General features: G+C 37.1%; 1 protein-coding gene across 1 annotated transcript in view; it reads right to left on the bottom strand.

The window, feature by feature from the left end:
* Window positions 1–841: 841 nt before the first annotated feature.
* COL4A3 (collagen type IV alpha 3 chain) overlaps window positions 842–21,435 on the bottom strand; it is a 50,509-nt gene continuing 29,915 nt past the window's right edge. Inside the window, exons 28-52 of the mRNA XM_015871391.1 lie at window positions 20,948–21,052; window positions 19,992–20,089; window positions 19,380–19,530; window positions 19,127–19,240; window positions 18,263–18,430; window positions 17,061–17,150; window positions 16,614–16,748; window positions 15,828–15,926; window positions 14,752–14,841; window positions 14,020–14,159; window positions 13,655–13,781; window positions 13,391–13,471; window positions 12,371–12,469; window positions 11,094–11,144; window positions 10,280–10,465; window positions 9,600–9,730; window positions 9,159–9,231; window positions 8,515–8,586; window positions 8,281–8,400; window positions 7,138–7,236; window positions 6,395–6,607; window positions 5,592–5,769; window positions 4,932–5,046; window positions 3,427–3,599; window positions 842–2,928 (exon numbers count right to left, since the gene is read on the bottom strand). Coding sequence (XP_015726877.1) covers window positions 2,844–2,928; window positions 3,427–3,599; window positions 4,932–5,046; window positions 5,592–5,769; window positions 6,395–6,607; window positions 7,138–7,236; window positions 8,281–8,400; window positions 8,515–8,586; window positions 9,159–9,231; window positions 9,600–9,730; window positions 10,280–10,465; window positions 11,094–11,144; window positions 12,371–12,469; window positions 13,391–13,471; window positions 13,655–13,781; window positions 14,020–14,159; window positions 14,752–14,841; window positions 15,828–15,926; window positions 16,614–16,748; window positions 17,061–17,150; window positions 18,263–18,430; window positions 19,127–19,240; window positions 19,380–19,530; window positions 19,992–20,089; window positions 20,948–21,052 — 2,993 coding nt within the window. The 3' untranslated portion in view covers window positions 842–2,843. The remainder of the gene's footprint in view (window positions 2,929–3,426; window positions 3,600–4,931; window positions 5,047–5,591; window positions 5,770–6,394; window positions 6,608–7,137; window positions 7,237–8,280; window positions 8,401–8,514; window positions 8,587–9,158; window positions 9,232–9,599; window positions 9,731–10,279; window positions 10,466–11,093; window positions 11,145–12,370; window positions 12,470–13,390; window positions 13,472–13,654; window positions 13,782–14,019; window positions 14,160–14,751; window positions 14,842–15,827; window positions 15,927–16,613; window positions 16,749–17,060; window positions 17,151–18,262; window positions 18,431–19,126; window positions 19,241–19,379; window positions 19,531–19,991; window positions 20,090–20,947; window positions 21,053–21,435) is intronic.

The following is a 21,435-nucleotide window of genomic DNA, read 5'->3' as shown; positions in this document are numbered from 1 at the left end:
ATTCTCACAACAACCGGAGATAGATTAAGATCGACTTCCTTCAAGTTCTTTGGATTTTAGCGTCCATCTTTTACCCGCTGGGTTTGATGTGTCCCTGCAGCTGTGAGCAGTGCGTGCTTGTGAAAGAAAGCCCAAGTTGGAGCACTCGGAATCTAAAGCTATTTATGAAAATCTTTAGTCACTTGCTGAAGGTCACGCAATAAAGGTGCAGCAGAATCCACAGCAGGGAACAAAGCATCAATTCCCTGGAGCGCTGCGTTCAGCTCTGGGGCCTCCAGCATCAGAAAGGCATGGACCTGTTGGAGCAGGTTTAGAGGAGAGCTGCAACAATCAGCAGAGAGCTGGAGCACCTCTGATAGGAAGTCAGGCTGGGAGAGCTGGAGCTGTTTAGCCCAAATAAAAAGAGAAGACTGAGGAAACCTTATAGTTACCCTCCTAATACTTAAAGGGGACCTGCGGGAAAGAGGGGAATAAACTATTTCTCAGGGAGTGTAGCAAAAGGACAGAGGAGAATGGTTTGAACTGAAAGAAAGCAGCCTTAGATTAGGCATGAGGAAGAAATTCTTCACTGTGAGGGTGGTTAGGCATCAGAACAGGTTGTCTAGGGAAGGTGAGGGTGCTCCATCCACACTGGTGTTCAAGGCCAGGTTGGATGTAGCTTTGGGCAACATGCTCTCGTGGAAGGTGACCCTGCCCATGGCAGGGGAGGTGGAACTAAATGATCTTAAAGGTCCCTTTCATTTTGTAATTCTATGAGACACAACACACTGTAACTTACCTCTGACCACAGTCCATTCCCTTCTCTTTATACTTTACCCTGTACCGAACATTTCCAGCAGTCTTTAACATTACACATTTACTTATATCCTTCATTTTGCTAATAAGCTTTACAATTGTGTCTTGAGTCATCAGTTATACACAGTATACAATGGCTTTGTGTGACTGCATTGAGCCTTAATTTAAAAAAAAACAACAACCTAACAAGCAATGGGCATAGATTTTACTTGGAGTATTTAAAGAAATTTCAGAGCTTAGAGTAAAAAAATCTAACAAGGGATTATATTAAAGAAAACGCCTCCATCACCAAACCTCATTTAGATGAGAGACTAAATATTAACATTAATACCTTCTTATCAGTAGTGCATTTGCATAGAGATCCTTCATAAAAACCTGCCAATTCACAATTACACCTTGCAAACAGAAGTACTACAGCCGCTCAAGCTGACAATACTTTAAAAATATTCATTTAGTTCATGGAAATGGTATCTTCGAGTCACCTCCATCAGAAGATACTGACATGAAACACAGATGAAACTGTTGCATAGTTTGATTAACACTGAAAATTCAAACAGACAAACACAATGCAAGTATCTGAACAGAAACGATATAAAATTTCATTGGCTTAAAAAAGATCTAAAGGAGAAATCTTGGCTATTTCAAGGTATTGCTCTACCTTACATTTAAAATGGTACATTTACAGAACTCTTCAGATGCATTAAGTTTCTTCTATAAAACTAAATACTGGAATTCCGATAATCTGTGCAAGTATTAAAATATCAACATTTCAAATGTTAACTTTACAATTTTAAATAGCCTTGCAAGTGCAATGTTACAAATATTTAAAAAAAATACAACAAAACAAATAAAACCAACAGAGCTACAATTTTATATAACTTATATGAATAAATGAAAGTGCTTTTCAAGTATTCATGTTCATTTGCAGTTGGGTTCTCTTGTTAAGTCAGTGCTCAGTGGTACAATTTAAGTGTTAATCTTGTTTCAGTTTTGGGTGTATGAATTTAACTGGATGGAATAAATGAAATTTGAAGGAGTGTTTGTGCTCGATATTTCAAAATGGTGCATCATTTGTGATAAATATCTCTGAATTAAATATTAAGAAAATGAAATACAGGTTACTTCTTGGAGGCTCTGTAATAACCCTATAATGCTGTGGGAGGTCCTGATCCACCGAGTCATTGTAAATTCTGCTGATTTCTGACATTATGTTATGCTAAATGTTTGTTCTTGGGAACAAAATAAAGGCTCAATACTGTCAAGTTCTAAAGAAGTTTTAGGATCCAATAATGTATGTCAAAAGCATGAGATCTACAGAAGATTTTCCTACGCTTTCAATTAGGCAGCAGTTAGCTGAAGTCACTCAAGAGAACACAGCCAGTGCACATCAGCACTGTAGTGTCTACCCAGTGCACAGTGTAGCTTCCTTCCTGGCTAGTTAAAAGCCATTACTATTGCAGCGACACAAATAAGACTGTATGTCTGTTTCCCAGGCAAGGAAAGGTGAGCTAAGTGGGGAAATGCTTGTTTATTAGACAAGAAAACCAAACCAAAACAACCCTAAATTACTCAATATGTATGTAAAAGTGCACTGAAAATATTTCATATTGAACCCCGTCTCTTGTAAGTGCTGGATTTTCATCTTAAATTATACCTGCTTTGAACACTGATCATCTGTAAGCTGATATTAGAGCATTTTGTTTGTCTTGCTGTTTGAAAAGCACATGACGCAGGGCAGCGCAGCATTAACGTCCTTCATTAAAGATTTGGCAGTGCCACAGATTTTATCATGAAGATGCAGCTTAGAGATGACACAGTTCTGGAGATGATCCTGCAGATTGTCATTACAAGCTTACTCCAACAAAGTGCTTTGTCATTTGCCAAAGACAAAAGTCAAACTGTTGCCCTACCTCACCACAGTGCTGCACTGGCAATCATAGTTTTCTTTCCAGGTGCAGTTGGCCTTTAATAAATTATAGCTCTTCAAATTTAGGCATTTCTTTGTAAATAAAAGTAGGGTTTCATGCTCTGTCAAGACAGGACATTGTTTAGACTTGTCTCTTCATGCAGACCTGACAACGGCTGATGATGTTTTCTAGTTCTCCTGCTTTCAGTGTCTGTGGGGTAGGTTTCCTAAAAGAAAGAAAACATTTACTTTGTTGTTGTTGTTGTTAAAAACTAGGGAGAGGTGATGGAACTTTTGGAATGAAATTCAAAAAAGCACTTCAAAGTAATTTTGCACTATGAAGGTAGTGAAGCACCAGAACAGGTTGCTTAGAGAAGACGTGGATGCCCTATTCCTAGAAATGTTCAAGGCCAGGCTGGATGGCGCTTTGAGCAATCTGATGTAGTGGTGATGTAGTCTCCCATGACAGGAGAGCTCTAACAGCTCTTTAAGGTCCTCTCCATACAAAGCCATTATATGATGACAAAATCAGATGCTTGTCTCACTTTAGGCCTCTTTGTGCTATGGAATGAACACAAACCTGACAAATGGGGATGTCTAATCTGATGGGAATTACTAAGGGAGACTCTGCTTGTTATAAAGGTAGTTAGTGGCTTCTAAGCCATCTGCAGTATGGATGCAGCGTGCATAGGTGAAGGAAGTAGGGCTGAGGAAGTACAGTTTACCTGAACATTCTTCTTGGATTTAGTGATGCCAACCAGAAGCTGTAGGAGTTTGTGTAATAGTTGCATGTCCCCCTGCCATGGCACTCTATGAATGGGATGGCTCGAAATTCTTCCAGACAAGATCCAGGAGATGCCAGAGCTTGGCCAGAAGCTTCTGAGCCAGCACTTGTATACTGTAACAATATATTTTTTTTAACAATTTATTTTTTTTAAAATGAGAACTCATACGTCAGCTTTTAGTAAAATGCAAAAAAAATCTCTAAAGTTTAGCGTATGTTCCCTGCTGTATCTTGGACAAAACAAAAATCAGCACAGATTAGTTTTATCAGACTCACAATGAAGTACATAAGCCTTATGAAAATTCAAGCATATTTATGCTATTTCTTAGTTCTTGCAAAGGCCTTTTTCTACCCTAAGAAAAGTCATAAAAATGCAACAAGCACAATGACTAGAAAGAAGCTGGCTTCCATCTATTTAAGGGCTACAGTAAAAGAATCACAAATAAGTCAAATTCCATCTTTTCTGTGTGTGTGTGTGTGTGTGTGTGTGTGTGTGTGTGTGTGTGTGTGTGGTCCCATTCATGTTTTTTGTTCAATTGATTCCTTCTCCAAAGACAAAAAAAGAAAGAAGGCATTTTCATTCTCTCATGTTGGACAATAATTGAGAAAGAGCTCTAAAATAATTTATGACAGCAGAGTATTTGCTAGAAAAATACATTTAAATTTGATGATGTTTGAAAAAAAACCCAAAAACCTGCAATTCAGCCAGTAGCTGAAAATTTTTTTTTTTCCCAGAGATGTTTATTATAACTTAGGGCCAAATCACAGGAGAGACAACAAATTCCACACTAGATCTAAAAAGACTTTCCATCATGCAACAAACGAACAAACAAGAACAAACCAAACCAAACCAATCAAACCTTTCAAGAGGGATTTTTAGTTCTATCTCTTACCCTCATTTGCTGGCATCCCTATGCCATGCCACAGTTATGGCTAACAAAAGTGAAGTGCCACTTCACCCCTTATTCCCATTCTCAGTTCTCACCTTGAAAGCACATTATTCTGTTTCTTCACTAAGATCTCATTATGGCATCAAAATTACTGAAGCAGCCTTTTGTAGAAACTGTACTGCATTTGTTTTGATTTTAGCTTTCTGTGAAGATTGGCCTGAAGTTCTGAATTATAAAAGAACTGCTTATTTCTGTGCACCTGTGGTCAGGACTGCTTTAACCACCCCAGGCCCCAAACCTGTCCTTCCAAGAGCTCAGCAGAACACATGATCATGCAGTTACTTTTGTAAGATTAAAATCCAGTTGTTTTCCTTCCATCATGTTCCCTTTTCTTTCTGCCACTTATTTCCAGGGGCAGATCAGAATGGGTGTTCCTATGCTTCTGTCATAATTAAGAGTTAATAGAATTCGCCATTATTAAGACACAAATGTAGATGAAAAAGCCATTAAAAGTTAGGCAAAGGAAAATTAGTATTTCCAGTGTTTTTATCTTTACCATAACAAAAGAAAAGCCCTTCCAGAGAGATATCCAGCCTCCTGGACATGCAGGAACTGTGGTTGTTTGGCTGTGAACTGCTATTACCATTGCAGGTCCTTCACAGACAATGCATCTGTAAGAAGAAGCATGCATACTCCAGCAACTGAAAAGGTTAACATTTATACGATGGTGTTTCATAGTAGAGAACCTTAAGCTCCAGTTTACAATGTTCCTCAACAACTATAGTCAATTTATTATGTGTAAATGAAAACAGAAATTGACTTGTACTGTGTTACAAACATCGATGCTGTCATTATGTCACTTTAACCTGACACTAATATATATGACATTACTATTAAAAATATGTATGTAGGTGCATATGTATAGATATATCTCTCTCTATGTCATTGCAAATAGTAGAACTGTTTTCCCCTTTCTCATGTCAGCTATGCTAATGAAGCCTGTGGCACTCCTTTACTATAATCTAACTTTTCTCATTATATCACTGAATATCTAATATATTCACATGAGTAATAAATAAAAAAAAGCAAAAACAAGCAATTATGAAAAGTGCTTGTATTTACTGAGAGGTAAAGGTGCTTCTCTAAGATTTATTGTTCAAAGCAACTTACACTCTGTGACTGCTGGCCAGAAGAACTAAAATTCTTGTACTCTTACCTGCTTATGTGGGGCTCTAGTGCTTTGCCAGAGATTGGTGCCATGTCTACTGGCATTGCGGTTGCAGTTGACAGCCAGTATGAATAGTCATTGCGAGAAGCAAAACTGCAAACATCATTGGTGTTACAGAATAAGAATGGCATGGTGGTAAATCTCTGCAAGCAGCTACCAGCTGTTCCTGAAGTACATAAGAGGAAAATTTGTGACAAATAGGAAACTATATTCAGCACGACAAACAAAGGAGACCAGTGAAAAATTTAAAAATTGATGACTATTAAGAGTTAAGTGTCTATACTGTGAAATCTTATGAAATCAAAATACTTATCACATAGATACAAATAAGTATTTAAAATTAAGGACCAAGAACAAAAACTGTTAAAAATACTATCTTACTGAATGATATCAGTCCTTGACACAACAGCAGGAATTAAACACAAACCTCTGGGGCCATTTTTTGACACTCTGTAACATCCAATCCAGCATCCACAAAGCACTGTGCTCTCCTAGACCTTGTAATATTACGATCAGCCCTACACAAACGTTACTGACATTTACATTAGGCATCTATTCATAAGTAACCAAATTGCTCCTGAAAAAAGTGCATAGAGAAAAAGAGGAAGTACAGGAATACAGGAAAGAAAGACGTCTTTCAAATTGTGATCACTGAAATTGACTCAGAGCAGCAGATCACTGATGGCTGAAGCCAGTGTTCAACTCAGACACAATGTGTTTGGTTTCATGAAGACAACTTAGCATTACCACACTCTACAGAAGGTGATATGAACATTTTGCTAGTATAGTACCAAGGTCTTGTCCATGAGCTCGTTCATTTCCTTGTACAAAAAGCAGTGAATAGCCAACATAGATCTGTGATGTCCCAGATGGGCATGAAGGAATCCTTGTTGTCTGACTATGCCGAGTAAAGATAAAACCTCTTCTTGTTGGACCAGTGGTGGTAGTACCTGGTGATCCAGGCAAACCCTGTAGGCCAGGGAAGCCAATCAATCCAGGTTGCCCTGTGAAGGTGAAGAAAATATTATCACGTTCTTAGAATTCCTGCCTTACTTAAATTAGTGAAACCACATGAAAGTAAACAAAAATAAATAAATAAATCTAAAAACTAATAGTAGTTTTCACTAGATATATGAATTCCTTTCAATCTAGCTCACATAGCTCAACTTTGCATCTATTTGTGGCATAGTGAAAACTTTTTTTTTCATAAGTTGTAAATAATTTTATGGTGACTCAATAAAAATATTCAGTTTCAAGTTCATATCATGTAAAGTCACACTGATTTAAACAGATTTCCAAGTGGGTGAGTAAAATGCAGTTAGTAACAGAGAAGCACAGTCAAAGCACACTTTAGTAAATGTTGTAAACTACTATTTCTGCTGTGAACATGAATCTGTTAAAAGCTAAGCATGTGCTACTGCAGATTTTACAGAATCTCAATATATGTCAAAAGAAGACTTGATGAAAATTGGGAACACAGTTTATTTATATATTCAGTAGTAGCAGTCAAACAGAGATGTCTGCTTTCCTGTACCTCTTTGTCCTGGGAATCCCCTGTCTCCTTTTGGACCGGGCCGTCCTGGTTGACCTGGACGACCAAAACTTCCTGGTAGGCCTTTTACTCCTTTAGGCCCTAAACAGTAATCAAGAAAAAAACAGATTAATATAGCAGTATTATGCAGACTTCAATAACTGCTAATAAATGAAGTCAACATCCCTATGTGAATGTAGCTGTACTAGAACTAAAACAGCAACACAAAGTTCACAAATGTTGGGTCAGTCCACAGTATTACTATCAGCATATTTCACACCATGAAGATGACAAGGAAGCACTGAACATATTGTAGAAAAATATTATTCTCATAAAGGGCTTGTACATAAATAATAACAAATAGCTTTTACTTTTAGCACATGTTAAACTATAGGAATATTTCAATAACATAATAACAGGTCATAATCATGATGTTCACATTTCATAAATCCATAAATAATGGTAGCTCCTTTGTAAAACAAATTTAAGGGAGGTGTAAAAAAAAAAACATTATTTAATGCCTGTTTTATTATGCCAGAGGGAATTTTGTCATTCCTAAGTCCATGCTTTCTAGCAGGTCCAAGACTCTGAGAAGTTCCCTCCCGGTGTGGAAAGCTGTGGTGTGAGAACAGTGGTTGAGCAAACAGCACACATACACCTCATCCCACCTGCTTCTTGTTCCCACGTTCCTCACAGCCATGGCAGGGCTTGACTTCTGATAGAATAACAGCCTCTCCTTTACCTTCCCACCGCCAGACTAAGATAGACACAATCATTTTGTAGCATACCTACAGTACATGTTACACATGTTTTCTCAAGAAATGAGAAATGTTCTTGAGAATGATTCTGCTCATATGAAAACAATGAATGTTTTGACTAAAGTTTTTTAATACCATTTTTGTTGCTTAGCCTTACACTGAGGGAAAAACTTGCATACTCTTTGACTGCAGGCATGGTGGGCAGATGGAATGGAGCAGGTTACAAATTCAAGGCTGTTATCAAGGCACCAAGAGTTATTTTTAAATTCTGGGAAGTATTTTAAAAAATATATCCATTTTCTATCCAGCTGTATGCTTTCCTGCCAAACTGAAATGTTACATCATATGAGACACACAAACATGTTCAGATAGAAAAATTATAAACTACCTTGTAGTCCAGGAATCCCTTGAATTCCTCGATCACCTGGTGTGCCTGGGATTCCTGGCAGTCCAGGAGGCCCTTTGCTTCCTGGGACAGAGAATATTCTCCCAGAGACACCAGGTGGACCTAGAAGAAAAATGTAATGAAGAGCTCTTATTTTAAAAACACGCAAACCAAAACAAAACAACAAAATCAAGGTAAGTTAGCTGCTAGAAGAATTAAAGTTGTAACAATAGTTACCGGGTTGTCCCTTTGGTCCCCTTGGCCCTTCTGCCCCTCGTGGTCCAGGTGGTCCCTGATTACCCTTTTCTCCTGAAGGAGATTGGAAATACGTCTTAAAAGGTTTTTTAGCTAGCAGCTTATCTGACCAACACTTGGGAATATAAAATAAGTCTAAAACATTTTATAGTTTGTCTGCTGATAAACTAGTGAATGAGATCATAATCAGGACTGTTTTATGGCAAGCAAACAACCTAGCGCTTTGTATCATAATAATGATTAAATGTTCTTCAGTTTATAGTTAAGAGGCTGCTAAAAATCATCTTTTTTAGTGGTGGTGTGGCATTTCTAATTAGCAAACCCAGTTTCAATGTCTTTACATATCATCAGTAAGACAAACATTTTTAAGTTGCCTGAAATGGAGACAGTTGAAGCTGTAGCTCTTCCTCGCTTTAAGAGCACTTTGGACATACTCAGAGCACCTAACTAAAAAAAAAAAGCCTTCTTAATGAACACTTTCTTTCATAGCTGACAAACATTCGGCTCTTGATGGAGAAACTCCATGTCTCTAGGATCTACCTGGTAGGTGCTATTACACATTACAACACATTGCAGATTTTTTTCTGTTTGTCACGTAGAAGTGTACATAGTAAATACATGAATACCTTTTACACCTGGAAATCCGAGAAAGCCAGGGTCCCCTCTAGCACCAGGATAACCTGGTCGACCTTCTACTCCCTGCAAATCAGATACCATCAATAATAAAGACAAAGCAACATCTGGATACTATGAAGTATATTTCTTTTTTGCTCAAAAATATTTAAAGTGTTATGTCCATAGAACATTCTACAACTGAAATAATTAGTTCAGTTTTTCAGCAGGTTAGAAATGGTCATATTATTCTGTAATACCTAATGGCCAAAGAAACGACATGTCAGAACTACTCAGTGATTCCTTTTTGGTCGGGTTAGGTCTATGACAACTGTTTTCAGTATCCATTTTAGTATCTTTTTTACACATGTATTTCTTGCACTCTGGGTGTTATTTTCATGGTAGGAATGAAATTTACAGTTGAGTAAGAAACAAGTAGCATTCCTTTCACTGACTTTTGGACCTGGGGGGCCACTGTCACCAGCTGGGCCCATTGGTCCTTGTATGCCATCTGCTCCTCTAACACCTTTGCTTCCTTTTATGCTCATAGTGGGAAGACCAGGGAGCCCTTGAAAACCAGGAATACCTGTACAGAAATAGAATATGTAAAGAGCACCACAAATACCATTTCACATACATTACATACAATGCAGCTCTATAATGGTACTTCATGCTTATTGTTGCAGCAATTTCCAAGGAAATATACCCATTTATTAAAAAAAAAAGAATGATTGAATAAATAACTACAATTCATTTTTCTCTAGCCTCTTAATTTAATCTGAGATCAGAGATGAGTTCTTGTAATCCTCTGTAGCACTACAGTTTTTGTTTTTTATATCTTTCAGTTGTAATGAAATCTGGAATATCTCACTGAAAGAAGTCACATTTCAGACACTGCAGAGATTGCAAAGGAAGAAAGCAAAATGGAGTGAAGGGTAAAACTTATATCATACTGCACTGTCCATTCTGGTGTTTGCAATTGTAACATTGCATCAATTCGTAAAGGAACTGCCTGTTTAATTATGAAGCTCTCTTGGAATTCCCTCCAATCTTTAGTTTTGGACAGTTTGAATTCTGCTTTCAATTATCAATATATCATTTCAGATAGATAGTTACGAAAATATTCACAATATACCTGGTCTTCCATCTGCACCAGCAATGCCTCTATTCCCTTTTGGGCCAGTAATTGCCATGCCTGTTGCTCCTTGAAATCCAGGTAACCCCATTAAACCAGGAGGTCCAATGGGTCCTTGGTCACCCTGCTGACCTTTCATACCTGGTGGCCCAGGAAAACCAGGCAGCCCCATGTCCCCTTTGACTCCTGTGAAGTATAAGTAACACATCAGAGGAGAACTGTCATGATGGTGAGATGGTATGACAACTTTCAGAAATAGGACTACACAGAATATACGCATTTATTATACAGTAGTGAAGGTGGAATTCAGCCTTTGTTTTTAGTACGTGTATGTCCCCAAAACCATCTTGCTACTGTGGAGCAAAATGGTTGCATGAAGGCACAATGCAAGGTAGTACACCCACTTTTCTTTTAAAACTCCACTTCAGAGTCTGCCCATACAAAGGAAGAAACTTGAAGGAAGGGTAGAAAGATCAGACTGAAGAATATTTCTTGATGTAGCAATAGAAGCAATGCTAGTTCAAATATCAGATCTGTCAAATCCTGTTAAATTAAATTCCAGGTAAAACCAAGAGCACAATAACACTAGTTGATTGAGCAAATTCTCAGTTACAAAACACTATTTTTCAACAGTCTCCACCATTAGTTGTACATTTTTACCAGCAATGTCATGGGACAACAGCATAATAAAACAAGAGGTATCACTTTCAGAGCAGCACTTGTAGGTAGCATTTTAAGCATCCAAAGGCATCTCAAAGATGAAGACTCTAATATTTAAAAATGAAGCTTCTACTTTCTGAAAAAAACAACTCACCTCTACGACCAGGAACACCTTGAAGGCCAGGGATTCCTCTCCCTGGTGCTCCTACAAAACATTAGGTCACATTATGCTTAATAGACCAGAGTAAGTGCTCAAAAATATCATTGTCCAGCACTTCATATTTCACTTCAAAATTCACTTAATCAAAACAAAGATTTTTGTTATAAATCCAATATCTGATACTTTCTATTTTGAATTGGTTCTATCCAGAAACACAAATGATATTTGTAAACTTTTCTTTACAGCAGGAACTCTAACTTACCAGTTGTATATGAGGCAGTCTATAATAAATAATAGACAAAGCTTAATTTCAAGAGGAAAAAGCCAGGTAAAAATTTGCATTTATATTGGTTAAAAAGAAAAACAAAAGAACATACATAGTTATAAAAATGAAAATATTTCAAGTGGTTACTCAAAGCTGAATATGAAAAAGCACATAAATATCTAAACAGCAGCTGTCAAGAGGATGGGGCAGAATCTTTTTGTTGGGGCAACAAGCACAGTGTGGAGCACAGGAAGTTCCACCTGAACATGAAGAAAAAAATTCTTTACTTTGAGGTGACAGAGCATTGGAACGGGCTGCCCAAAGAGGCAGTGGAACTTCCTTCTCTGGAGATATTAAAACCAGGATGCTTGTCTGTGTAACTTACTCTAGGGAATGTACTTTAGAAGCAGGACTGAGCTGGATGATCTCCAGGGGTCCTGTCCAATCCCTACAAGTCTGTGATTCTGTGAAAAGGCTTATTATGAATGCCTTCTCAGAATTTTAAGACATTAATATATAAAAACATTTTGACTGTAAAACACAAAAAAAATTTGTCAGAATTCAATACAAGATCGTATCTATCTGTGGACACTGATGATGTCAGGAACGACATTCACTTGAAAGCTTTTACACACTGATTCATTCTTGTTGCATAAAAGCTGAAACCCCTTCTTTAAAGGGATTTTGTTTCTTCTAGGTTTTCTGAGGTGAAACATACGAATCATTAACAGCAACACTTAGGCTCTGGCAGCAATTAACATTTTAAGGGGAAATTAAGACAAATCATATGCATAACAGATGAGTGACATGCATTTCATTAATAGCGTGTACTACAGTGATATAGAAAGTCAATAAATTATGTAAAATTAAAAGCCTTTTACTTATAAAGTCCTCTTTGGCTCCATGGAACTTTCTTATTAATTTTTTCCTCCCAAAATTCTTGTCAGTTTACGTAGGGAAAAAAAGTAATTTTTAAAATATAATGCAAGTATTTCACTGCAGTTACCTGGTTCTCCCTTTACTCCTGGAGGACCCGGCATACCATCCTGACCCTGATTCCCTCTTTCCCCAGCAAATCCATTTTCTCCAGGGTATCCAGCAGCACCTGTGAATTAAAAAGGACCATGGTACCATTTTTACTTCTATTATTTTGCACAAAAAAAAAAGAAAAAAGAGTGCAGATCTGAATTTCTTTAAAAAAAAATTATTAGTGCAGCTACTTCAAGGACAGAGGTATCCATCATATATACACATATATATGATGGATATATATATATATTTGACATTTGTCAAAAGCAGAATATCTTTTGTATTCTGCTGGAAATCAATACAAGCAGCATGCTTTCTTTCCCTAGCTTTATTACAAAATCAAGTTTTCAGGGAGTAGATTCTGATCTTTGCTAAGTGCTGATAAGCCAGCATTAGTTCACTAAAGCCAACAGAACAACACGACTTAGATCAAGATCTGCATATGAGAATATTCAGTGCCCTTTTTTGAAGAAAATGCCTGATGCTAACTTTAATGAAGTCCACATTACAAACCTCTTCTGCTGCATATTTACACACTCCCCCTTATATATTTTTTAAATGCCTCAGTATTTTCTGCTGCTCAAGAAATGCAGTTCTTTCTTCCCCTTCTTCACCAATTTACTTTCTCCTTCATGTCTAGTTATGTCTTAGTTTATTATTCTCTTTTACTAGCTAAAATGAGCCTTTCCTACAATCTATGTTGCTATCACATCTTGATTCTTTTGGATTGAAAAAGAGTATGAAGGAGAAAGTTTCACAGTACTGATGTGAAATTAAAAGTTATTCCCTGAGCTGAACTGAGAACATTGAAAACAGGCTGTTAAAGAGCACAGCTGAAACTGGAGAAGACAAACAGCCTCATGCAAACATTAACAGAGAATGGAACTGTATCAGGTAAATTCTAAAAGCTTATAAGAACAAGATTATCGACTGTCTCATTACAAAGAAAATAATAAACCAGAGGTCAGCAATCTGGGAGAGATGCTATATACCATACCAGGAGGGCCTGTAACACCCTGTTGCCCTGGGTGGCCCTGCTGTCCTTTAACACCAACATCTCCAGGAAGTCCAGGTTTCCCTGTAAAACAAAGTGTTTGGGAGAGAAAAAGAGGCATTTTCACTTGGAATTCAGTTAGCCTGTCTATGCTGACTACAAAGGAGCTGCTGAGGTTTATGACAGCTTATTATGCATAGCTTATTGAGAAATTCTCTTCTTTTAGTAGCATATCAGCATTTAATTCCCCTCCTAAACAAAACATACCTGGGTTTCCAGCAACTCCTGTTTCTCCTCTGAGCCCTTGTAGTCCTGGTGCTCCTTTATGGCCTGGCTGACCTTGGGATCCTTTTTCTCCTTTCCTGCCCAAAGCCCCAGGAGCCCCTGGATCTCCCTAAGAAACAGCAGTTTCAAAAACCAACATACTTTTAGAGTATACGATTTTTGCATTTTCAAAGACTATTTCTCCGCAATTCTTGACGCACAAGAGGATTTTTTTTATGTATCACCATAATCATGACATCTACTTATCTCCTGCAAATTCTACAGCCCTTGCTTATACATTTTTCTATTTCTGTTATCAAGGGCTCTGCTTTTTGTTTAATATGACAGTGTTTCTATTGCCTTTATACCTTTGGACCAGGTTCTCCTGGGAGTCCAGGAGATGGGTGCCCAGGGTCTCCTTTTTCACCCGGAAAGCCACTAGAGCCTGTTGGACCAGGGTCACCTGAAGTTCCGGGAAAGCCTGGAGATCCCTTCTGTCCTTTTTGACCTGGATATACACAGATAATAACAACATTCTTAAAAGGATCATAATCACATATCACATTTCATGCTTTGCTAACTATGGCTTGTATATTCAGGTATTCATTCTTTATCAGAAATAAAGTATTTTGTAGAATTACCAATTTTAATTCCAAACACATTAACAAAAAGTTTATTACATTTAAGAGTATATAAATTAAATAATTTATATTTAACATATTATAGGTTTCAACTATTGAAATTAGAGATAAGTCTTATACCACTAGCCAGGCATTTGGTTACAAAATCAGAACAAGCCATTATACATTACCATGAACTGAATAATTAATACCCTGAAATTATTACTTAAGAAGTTATTGTAAGCTGTATACAGAGATAGTCATTTATAATACATTATTAACATCCCACTCTAAAATTCAAGAGAGAACTCCTTTCTGCAATTCAGGCAAGTGTTGGGGTGTTAGAAGTCTACAAATAATGCAGAGAATAAATCTCAACTTGACTAAGTATCGTCTGTGCGCTTACAGTAACTGCTCAGATCTGCCTAAATACTTCTGTGCAGATCTATCAATTTTCAACATGACTTAGTAGAAAATAACCTGGAATTCCCACGTTCCCTCTGTTTCCTGGTGCACCAGGAAATCCTTGTCCTCCAGGTATCCCTGGAAGACCCATAAATCCTTTGACACCTGCAAGATGAAAAAGTAAGTGTCATTTTCACATGCACTGTTTAGTTACTGACTGTCTAGTAGAGCTGAGATTAATACAGAATCTTTTACTTCACACATTGCATGGTATCATCATTTTATAAATCAACAAACAGTGAAGTATAGTTCTTCCTACTGCTCTATATGCACATAGAATTATCAGTATTATTATCAAAGAAAAACCTTAAGTATCTTATATATCAGCATTGACATATTAAGGTTTTTGACTTATCACAGCATTTTGGAATGGCAACTGAACCTTTGAACATTTTATCAAGATCAGTAATCTCTGTTAATGTGTTCAAATTTCTTTCCATTATTCACCTGAGTTCAGATTCGTTTCTGGGTGTGTCACAATCACTTTAGCTTAACTTAGCTAAATTAACATTCAGTTTAATGACTGCAAAGTAGAGCTTCAATCTAGAATGCCCAGATATCTAAATTCCAGGACACTGGTAATTCCTGAATATTTACGCATGTTGGATCTGATTTTCTCCCATAAAAAGTCAGAGTACCAAAGTATTTGCAGCTTTTCTTGTGATGGCAAACACTGTAACAACTACAAAGGACATATGGGAGATGATACTGGTTATTCCCATCATGACAAGAGCCATTTCAATTACAAGAATAAATTATTTCTAATTTCTTAATTGTCAAAAATTCTATGCATCTAATTACAGTATTGTGATTTCTAGAAATAAATTATCTTAACAGAGAAGTAAAATTTTTTATTATCATTAATTTGGAAAAAAAAATCCACTATATTCATTTCCTCACTTAAGGTCAACAAGTATCATTATGTATGAGGGCATGGTGAAGTCAGAGCAAACTCTGTAGAAGGGCATATGTAGGTTTATAATTTACACTAAATTTTTTTCACTTATTTTCACCAAAGACCCAACAACCTTCAAAATTATATTATCTTATCTTCATGCGTTATGGTAATTTTCAACATACATACTCCATACCTGGTACACCAGGTACTCCTGCAGATCCAGTAAGACCTGCGGGACCTTGGATACCTGCATCTCCTTTTTCTCCTTTTAGGCCCATTCTTCCTTGGACTCCTAAAATGGTTTCATAAATAAATAAATAAATAAATAAATAAATAAATAAATAAATAGAGCAACAGCATTTTAGAATGTGAGTTTCTAACTCTTTTAAAGTAATGAAACTGCAATGGAGTAAAATATTTTACTTTGTGAATAAACAGAAGCAGTGTCTTCTCTATTTCCCACATGGAGACAAAAGGAAGTTTCCAAAATCTACCACATGAAAAGGTCTACACAAAGCCAGACAGCATTAGTTGAGCACACCCAACTCAAATGCCAAGTCTCTTCTAATATTATGCAGAAAATAAATCCTCTCACAGTCAAATATATCTAAGCAGAGTCAACTTCTTTATGGTCTGGTATTCAGCTGGTAAGCATACATGTTTCTGCTCAAAGGCTACTGTGTGTGTAAAGACACATGTGATTGTAAGATGTTTGTACAAACTAATCCCATTTTATTACTGATTTAACATTACAATGTGAGGATTACTAAGGATGGACTTGTTAAAACGGAGATAAATTTTCAATGTAATATCCAGCCATCTCACAAGAAGAGGCAGAGTGTTTGGCAATAATTATCAGAAAGCCGTATGAATACTTTAAGTAGTAAAGTTACTGTCTTCTATATGTTAGAATCCATTGAATCTGCAACAGAGATGACAACCCTAACTAGTTTTGAATGATGAAAAAGTGAACGTGTACCTTTTGAGCCTCGTTCTCCTTTATTTCCAATCACAACCAAGGTTTCAGATGGTCCAGGAAAACCTTTGTCACCTGGTTCACCTTGAGCTCCAAGAAGCCCTTTTCTTCCTTTTAGCCCTGGGGAGCCAAGAGAACCTGAAAAAAATAAAATAAAAAAAAATAATTTCTAAAGATAATATTTTGAACATGAATAACACAGAAAAAAAAAACACAAAACAAACAAACAAAAAAAACCACAAAAAAAGCAGAGCAAAAAGCTCTGTATCAAATCATTAACCATTTTTACAAATACCAGTGAAGTAGGAAAGGTGACAAATCATTACTACTAAAAGAAAACTCTGTTATTCTGTTGGTAGACTTCAAGGGTCCAGAAATCAAAGATTTACCAAGACACAAAGAAATTCTGGTTAAGCTCCTGTAATGAAGGCATGTAATTTTGTCACTTGCCTCTGATACCAGGGTTGCCTGGACTTCCGGTCCTGCCAGGAGGTCCAGGAATTCCTAGTGGGCCCATTATACCTGGCTCTCCTCTAGGGCCTGTGGAAATGAAACAGTAGGAATGTACTTGTTAATACTGATCAGTAGCATAGAACATTAGTTTAGAAAGTTATGCAGGTGTCTGAGATTTAAATGGCTAATTGATTCTGTTAATCTTTTCTCCATTTCTAGAACATAACTGTAGAAGCAAGTTTAACAGCTTTTAACAAATGAAACAGCACTTAGATACAGATTAACCTGGATAGTTTGAGGGGTTACTAATGGCTGCAATAGCTTCTACCAATTAATGCAATAACTGAGAGTGACTGTAATATACCTGATATCTGTACTGGGCTGTGACATCTGTCACAGGATGTATGGGAAAGACATTCCTTACTGGCTCAGGAGCTGGAGCCCAGCCAGGACATGACATTAGAAGCACAGGTTTGGCCTGCATGTTTATCATTATTTTTACAGTTGTGTATATGAAAATGTATGTACCATCTCCTTGCAACAGAATAACAAAGGATTTAAGAGTACTGAAAAAGTTTTGTTAAAAAAGCTGCATTACAAATGTGATTTCTTTTATTCTCCAAACCAAGTACGAACATATTTCTGATGAAATAACCCAACGAAACAACTCACCCTATGGGGGTTACCTACTTAAAGTCAACTCTGTGACAATTTGAGTCATATCTCTGACCCACTCAAGACATGAACTTGTTTCATTTTTTCCCCAGAAGAAAAAAAAAAAAAAAAAAAAAAAAAAGTAGCATTAATAAGCTATCCATTTGAAAAGGAATGCTGAGTAAGAACTATCGAATTCTTTACATTTTCATTATGTTGGGAAGACTCTGAATGTTAACTATCTAGTGTTATGTTTCAGACATTGCTGTACAGAAAACAGTGAGGTAACCTACTCTCTAGAGAACACTGTAGAGAACGCTGTAGAAAACTTGGAACTGGTTTATAACAGCTTCTAGATATTCTTCAGGAAATGATGATTGATTTATCTTCCATATAAGATCATACAGGTCGGTATATAAAAACTGCTGAAGTAAACTGTTTCTGTATTTTCAACTTAGAATTGATTACACGTCACCATGACTGACACCTTTTTGCAGAAACTGACTAGATTTCTATGTCATAACACATATTCACAGAGACCTTACCTGGCACACCAGATACTCCTGGCCTTCCAGACTGTCCCTTGAGGCCAGGTAATCCTGTGTTTCCCAGGAGACCTATTAATCCAGGTTCCCCAGGCTTTCCATAGATTCCTGGGATACCCAAGCCAGGAGGACCTAGGTTGCCTTTTGAACCTAGTGAACCTCTTCTTCCTAAGAAAAAAAAAAAAAAAAGCATGATAGTGTATGTAAGGTATATCTTGCCAGAAAATTAACCTTCATCTCTATCTCGCCATTACAAGAACAAAACTCTTCTTGAACTCTGACAAACATACAGAAGATACATATGTGAAAATATACACAGCACAGATTAGACAAACTAAAAATACCAGTTCTACATTCGTCCTCCAAAAACTGTGGAGAGTGACTTCCCACCATGTCAATAAACATTTTTGTGTTCACATACAAGAGAATAACTGAGTTGAATGTCTGAGTATGTTTCCTTTGGAATGGAAATCACACACAGTAGATGCAGGTACTCTGAGTCCTTGAACTGGTTTTCCGTATAGTTGAGACTTTTCCTCTGTTTTGCTTCTTTATCAATGACATTGCATGAAATTCAACCCCGTACAAGACAGATGACTGAAAGAGACTTCTACTTGTGGAATTTACATCAGCTCATGATCACTTTTGGGGCCATATCACGCAATCTGACTCTTAATCTACCTTAATCAGTCATGTGCTTCCTCCAATCAGCAATTCTTCTTTTTAAATGAGATCTCATTTTCTTGCAAATTATCCCATAATCAATATCCATAAAAAAACTTCAGATCCCTCAGGACATTGGAAAGTAGAAACAAAACCCAGAACCACTCAGCCAAAAATCTCATTTGATTCAGAGAATCCTACCTGGTGGGCCTGCAGCTCCCTGGGCTCCTGGCAAGCCTGGCAGGCCAGTAAGACATTCAGCAGGTTTCCCTGGAAATCCTGGATCCCCAGGAACCCCAGACAAGCCTGGATCTCCTAAAAGAAAGGAGACCGTTTTCATAAAAATTTAGACAGTAGTTTGAAGCTTTGAGAGAACAATGTTTAACTTGGCTTCCCTTTCCTTAAAACATGGATCTATCTTATGGTGTTTCTTATGCTTATTTGACCACAGTACCTCTTGGGCCACTATTGCCATCACGTCCAGCATTCCCTGGTAAGCCTGGAAGCCCTGGAAATCCACTATCACCTTTTGGGCCAGGAATGCCACGACCTCCTGGTGAACCTTGTCTGCCTGGCTCTCCAGGAATAATCATGCCTGGGTCACCCTGCAAAACAGAAATACAGACAATCAATATGTACTATGCTTTGCAGAAGTGCTAAAATACTTTTTCCATCCTGTGATCAGCTAGCTTTTTTTTACTATTCATCATCTTTTCCTGGGGATCTTTCACCTTACCATGCATAATGTCTCCAATTCAGTAGAACACTGGATGTTCCTTAATGACCAGCTGCAGATTCTGCATCAATATATTAATTTGTCTAAATAGCTTTTGAACTCTATCTCCTACCTCTAAGAAATTGCTACTAAGCATAAAAAAAGCAATTCCCTCTGTTTGCTGTTATTGCATTACAATGCTCACTTAAACAAAAAAAGCTGGGCCCATATCTGAAAATAAAATTTTTCCTTAATTTTACATGACAGTCATTTTTTTTCATTAGGATATTTATTTAAGTAATCAAAGTCAGTGCCTACAATATTCACAATATTCAGTTATTCTAACCGAACCTTTTCTCCTGGTTGTCCTACATTTCCAGCTCGGCCTGGCTCTCCAATCTTTCCTTCACAGCCTGGTGCCCCTCTGCCTCCAGGAAGGCCTTTATCTCCTGCAAATGAAATGAAACGTCAGTACAAATTCTGTGTTTATCACCTTATTTTACAAATGGGTATTTGCATGTATGCTGTTACGTGCTTCTTTTACTAAGTTATATCCTTACATGCATCTGCCACACAGTCTCTTAATCTCAAAGTACTCACTCAATACTCATTGTAACACTGCTCAGTTACTTGTTTCAAGTGTTAAGTGCCAGCTCCCTACTATTCTCTTCAACAAGCTACATTGTAGTAATTTTAGTAACAGAGCTTTCTACTTTTTGTTTGTATGTTTCCTGATGGGACAATTAGAGTAGCTCATAATATTTCTAGCATCCAAAGGCATATAAAAAAGAGGGGCATGACTGTGCATGAGGGAGGGCCAAATTCACAGTATTCAAAATGTTTTCTATTTCCTCCAGCGTAGAGCAGATAGAACACTGTATTGTATTAACACTGATTAAAAATAAACTACTAGTACAGCTCTGTAACACACATGTAGGTAAACAGAATTGAAGTAAGTTTGGCACTCAGAACTAGTTATTAGGCCAATATTCCAGGACACATCAATTCTTTACAATCATCTTTTAAAATATTTTCCCACTGACACCTTTTATAAGTCTCTGAAGTACCTCAAATTTGCAATCTGAAGGCAGTGTTGAAACTTTTGCAACTTGAAGGCAGTAAATTACAAGAGTGCTAAATATCACTTAATGTTCATTTATTTAAAATCTATTTCAATTCAGATTTAACAACAACAAAAAAAGTAGAAAAAAGGGGGTTTTGTGTTTGTTTGTTTCTTATTTATTTACACGTGTGGGTTTTTTGCTTTGTTTTGCTTTGTTTTTTAAAGATCAATAAATGTGTTTTACCTTTTGGGCCTGGATTTCCAGGAAACCCAAGCCCTGGAAAGCCTGTGTCACCTGTTGGCCCTGGTTGCCCCACATCACCTGGCTGACCAATTGTTCCAACCCTACCTGTGCAAAGAAAATACAGAAACTGTGATGCATCTTACCACAGAACTTTATCACGTAATAACCTGGTGTTTCCTAGTTTATCATCATTAATTAGAACATCACTGTAGATCATATCTTTAGGTCTTTGACACTATTTATCCTCCACATCACTATAGTAATAACCGTGATTTTTGTGTTCACCACATCAAAGCAGACATAAGTCTGTGAGTTCAGTCTTTATGCAATATTTCCAATTTCAACTTTTTTGAACAACTATGTGCAGATACATATCTTCCACTTGCTGAGAACATTCAAGCCACACATCATAGGGCTGAGGCTCAGAGCAGAACCAACTAAATGAACAGAAGCTACCATTAAACTAACAGATTTTTCTGTACTATTCA

This window comes from Coturnix japonica, chromosome 9, assembly GCF_001577835.2.
Source record: "Coturnix japonica isolate 7356 chromosome 9, Coturnix japonica 2.1, whole genome shotgun sequence".
Taxonomy (NCBI): domain Eukaryota; kingdom Metazoa; phylum Chordata; class Aves; order Galliformes; family Phasianidae; genus Coturnix; species Coturnix japonica.
This window is presented reverse-complemented; position numbering and strand designations above follow the sequence as displayed.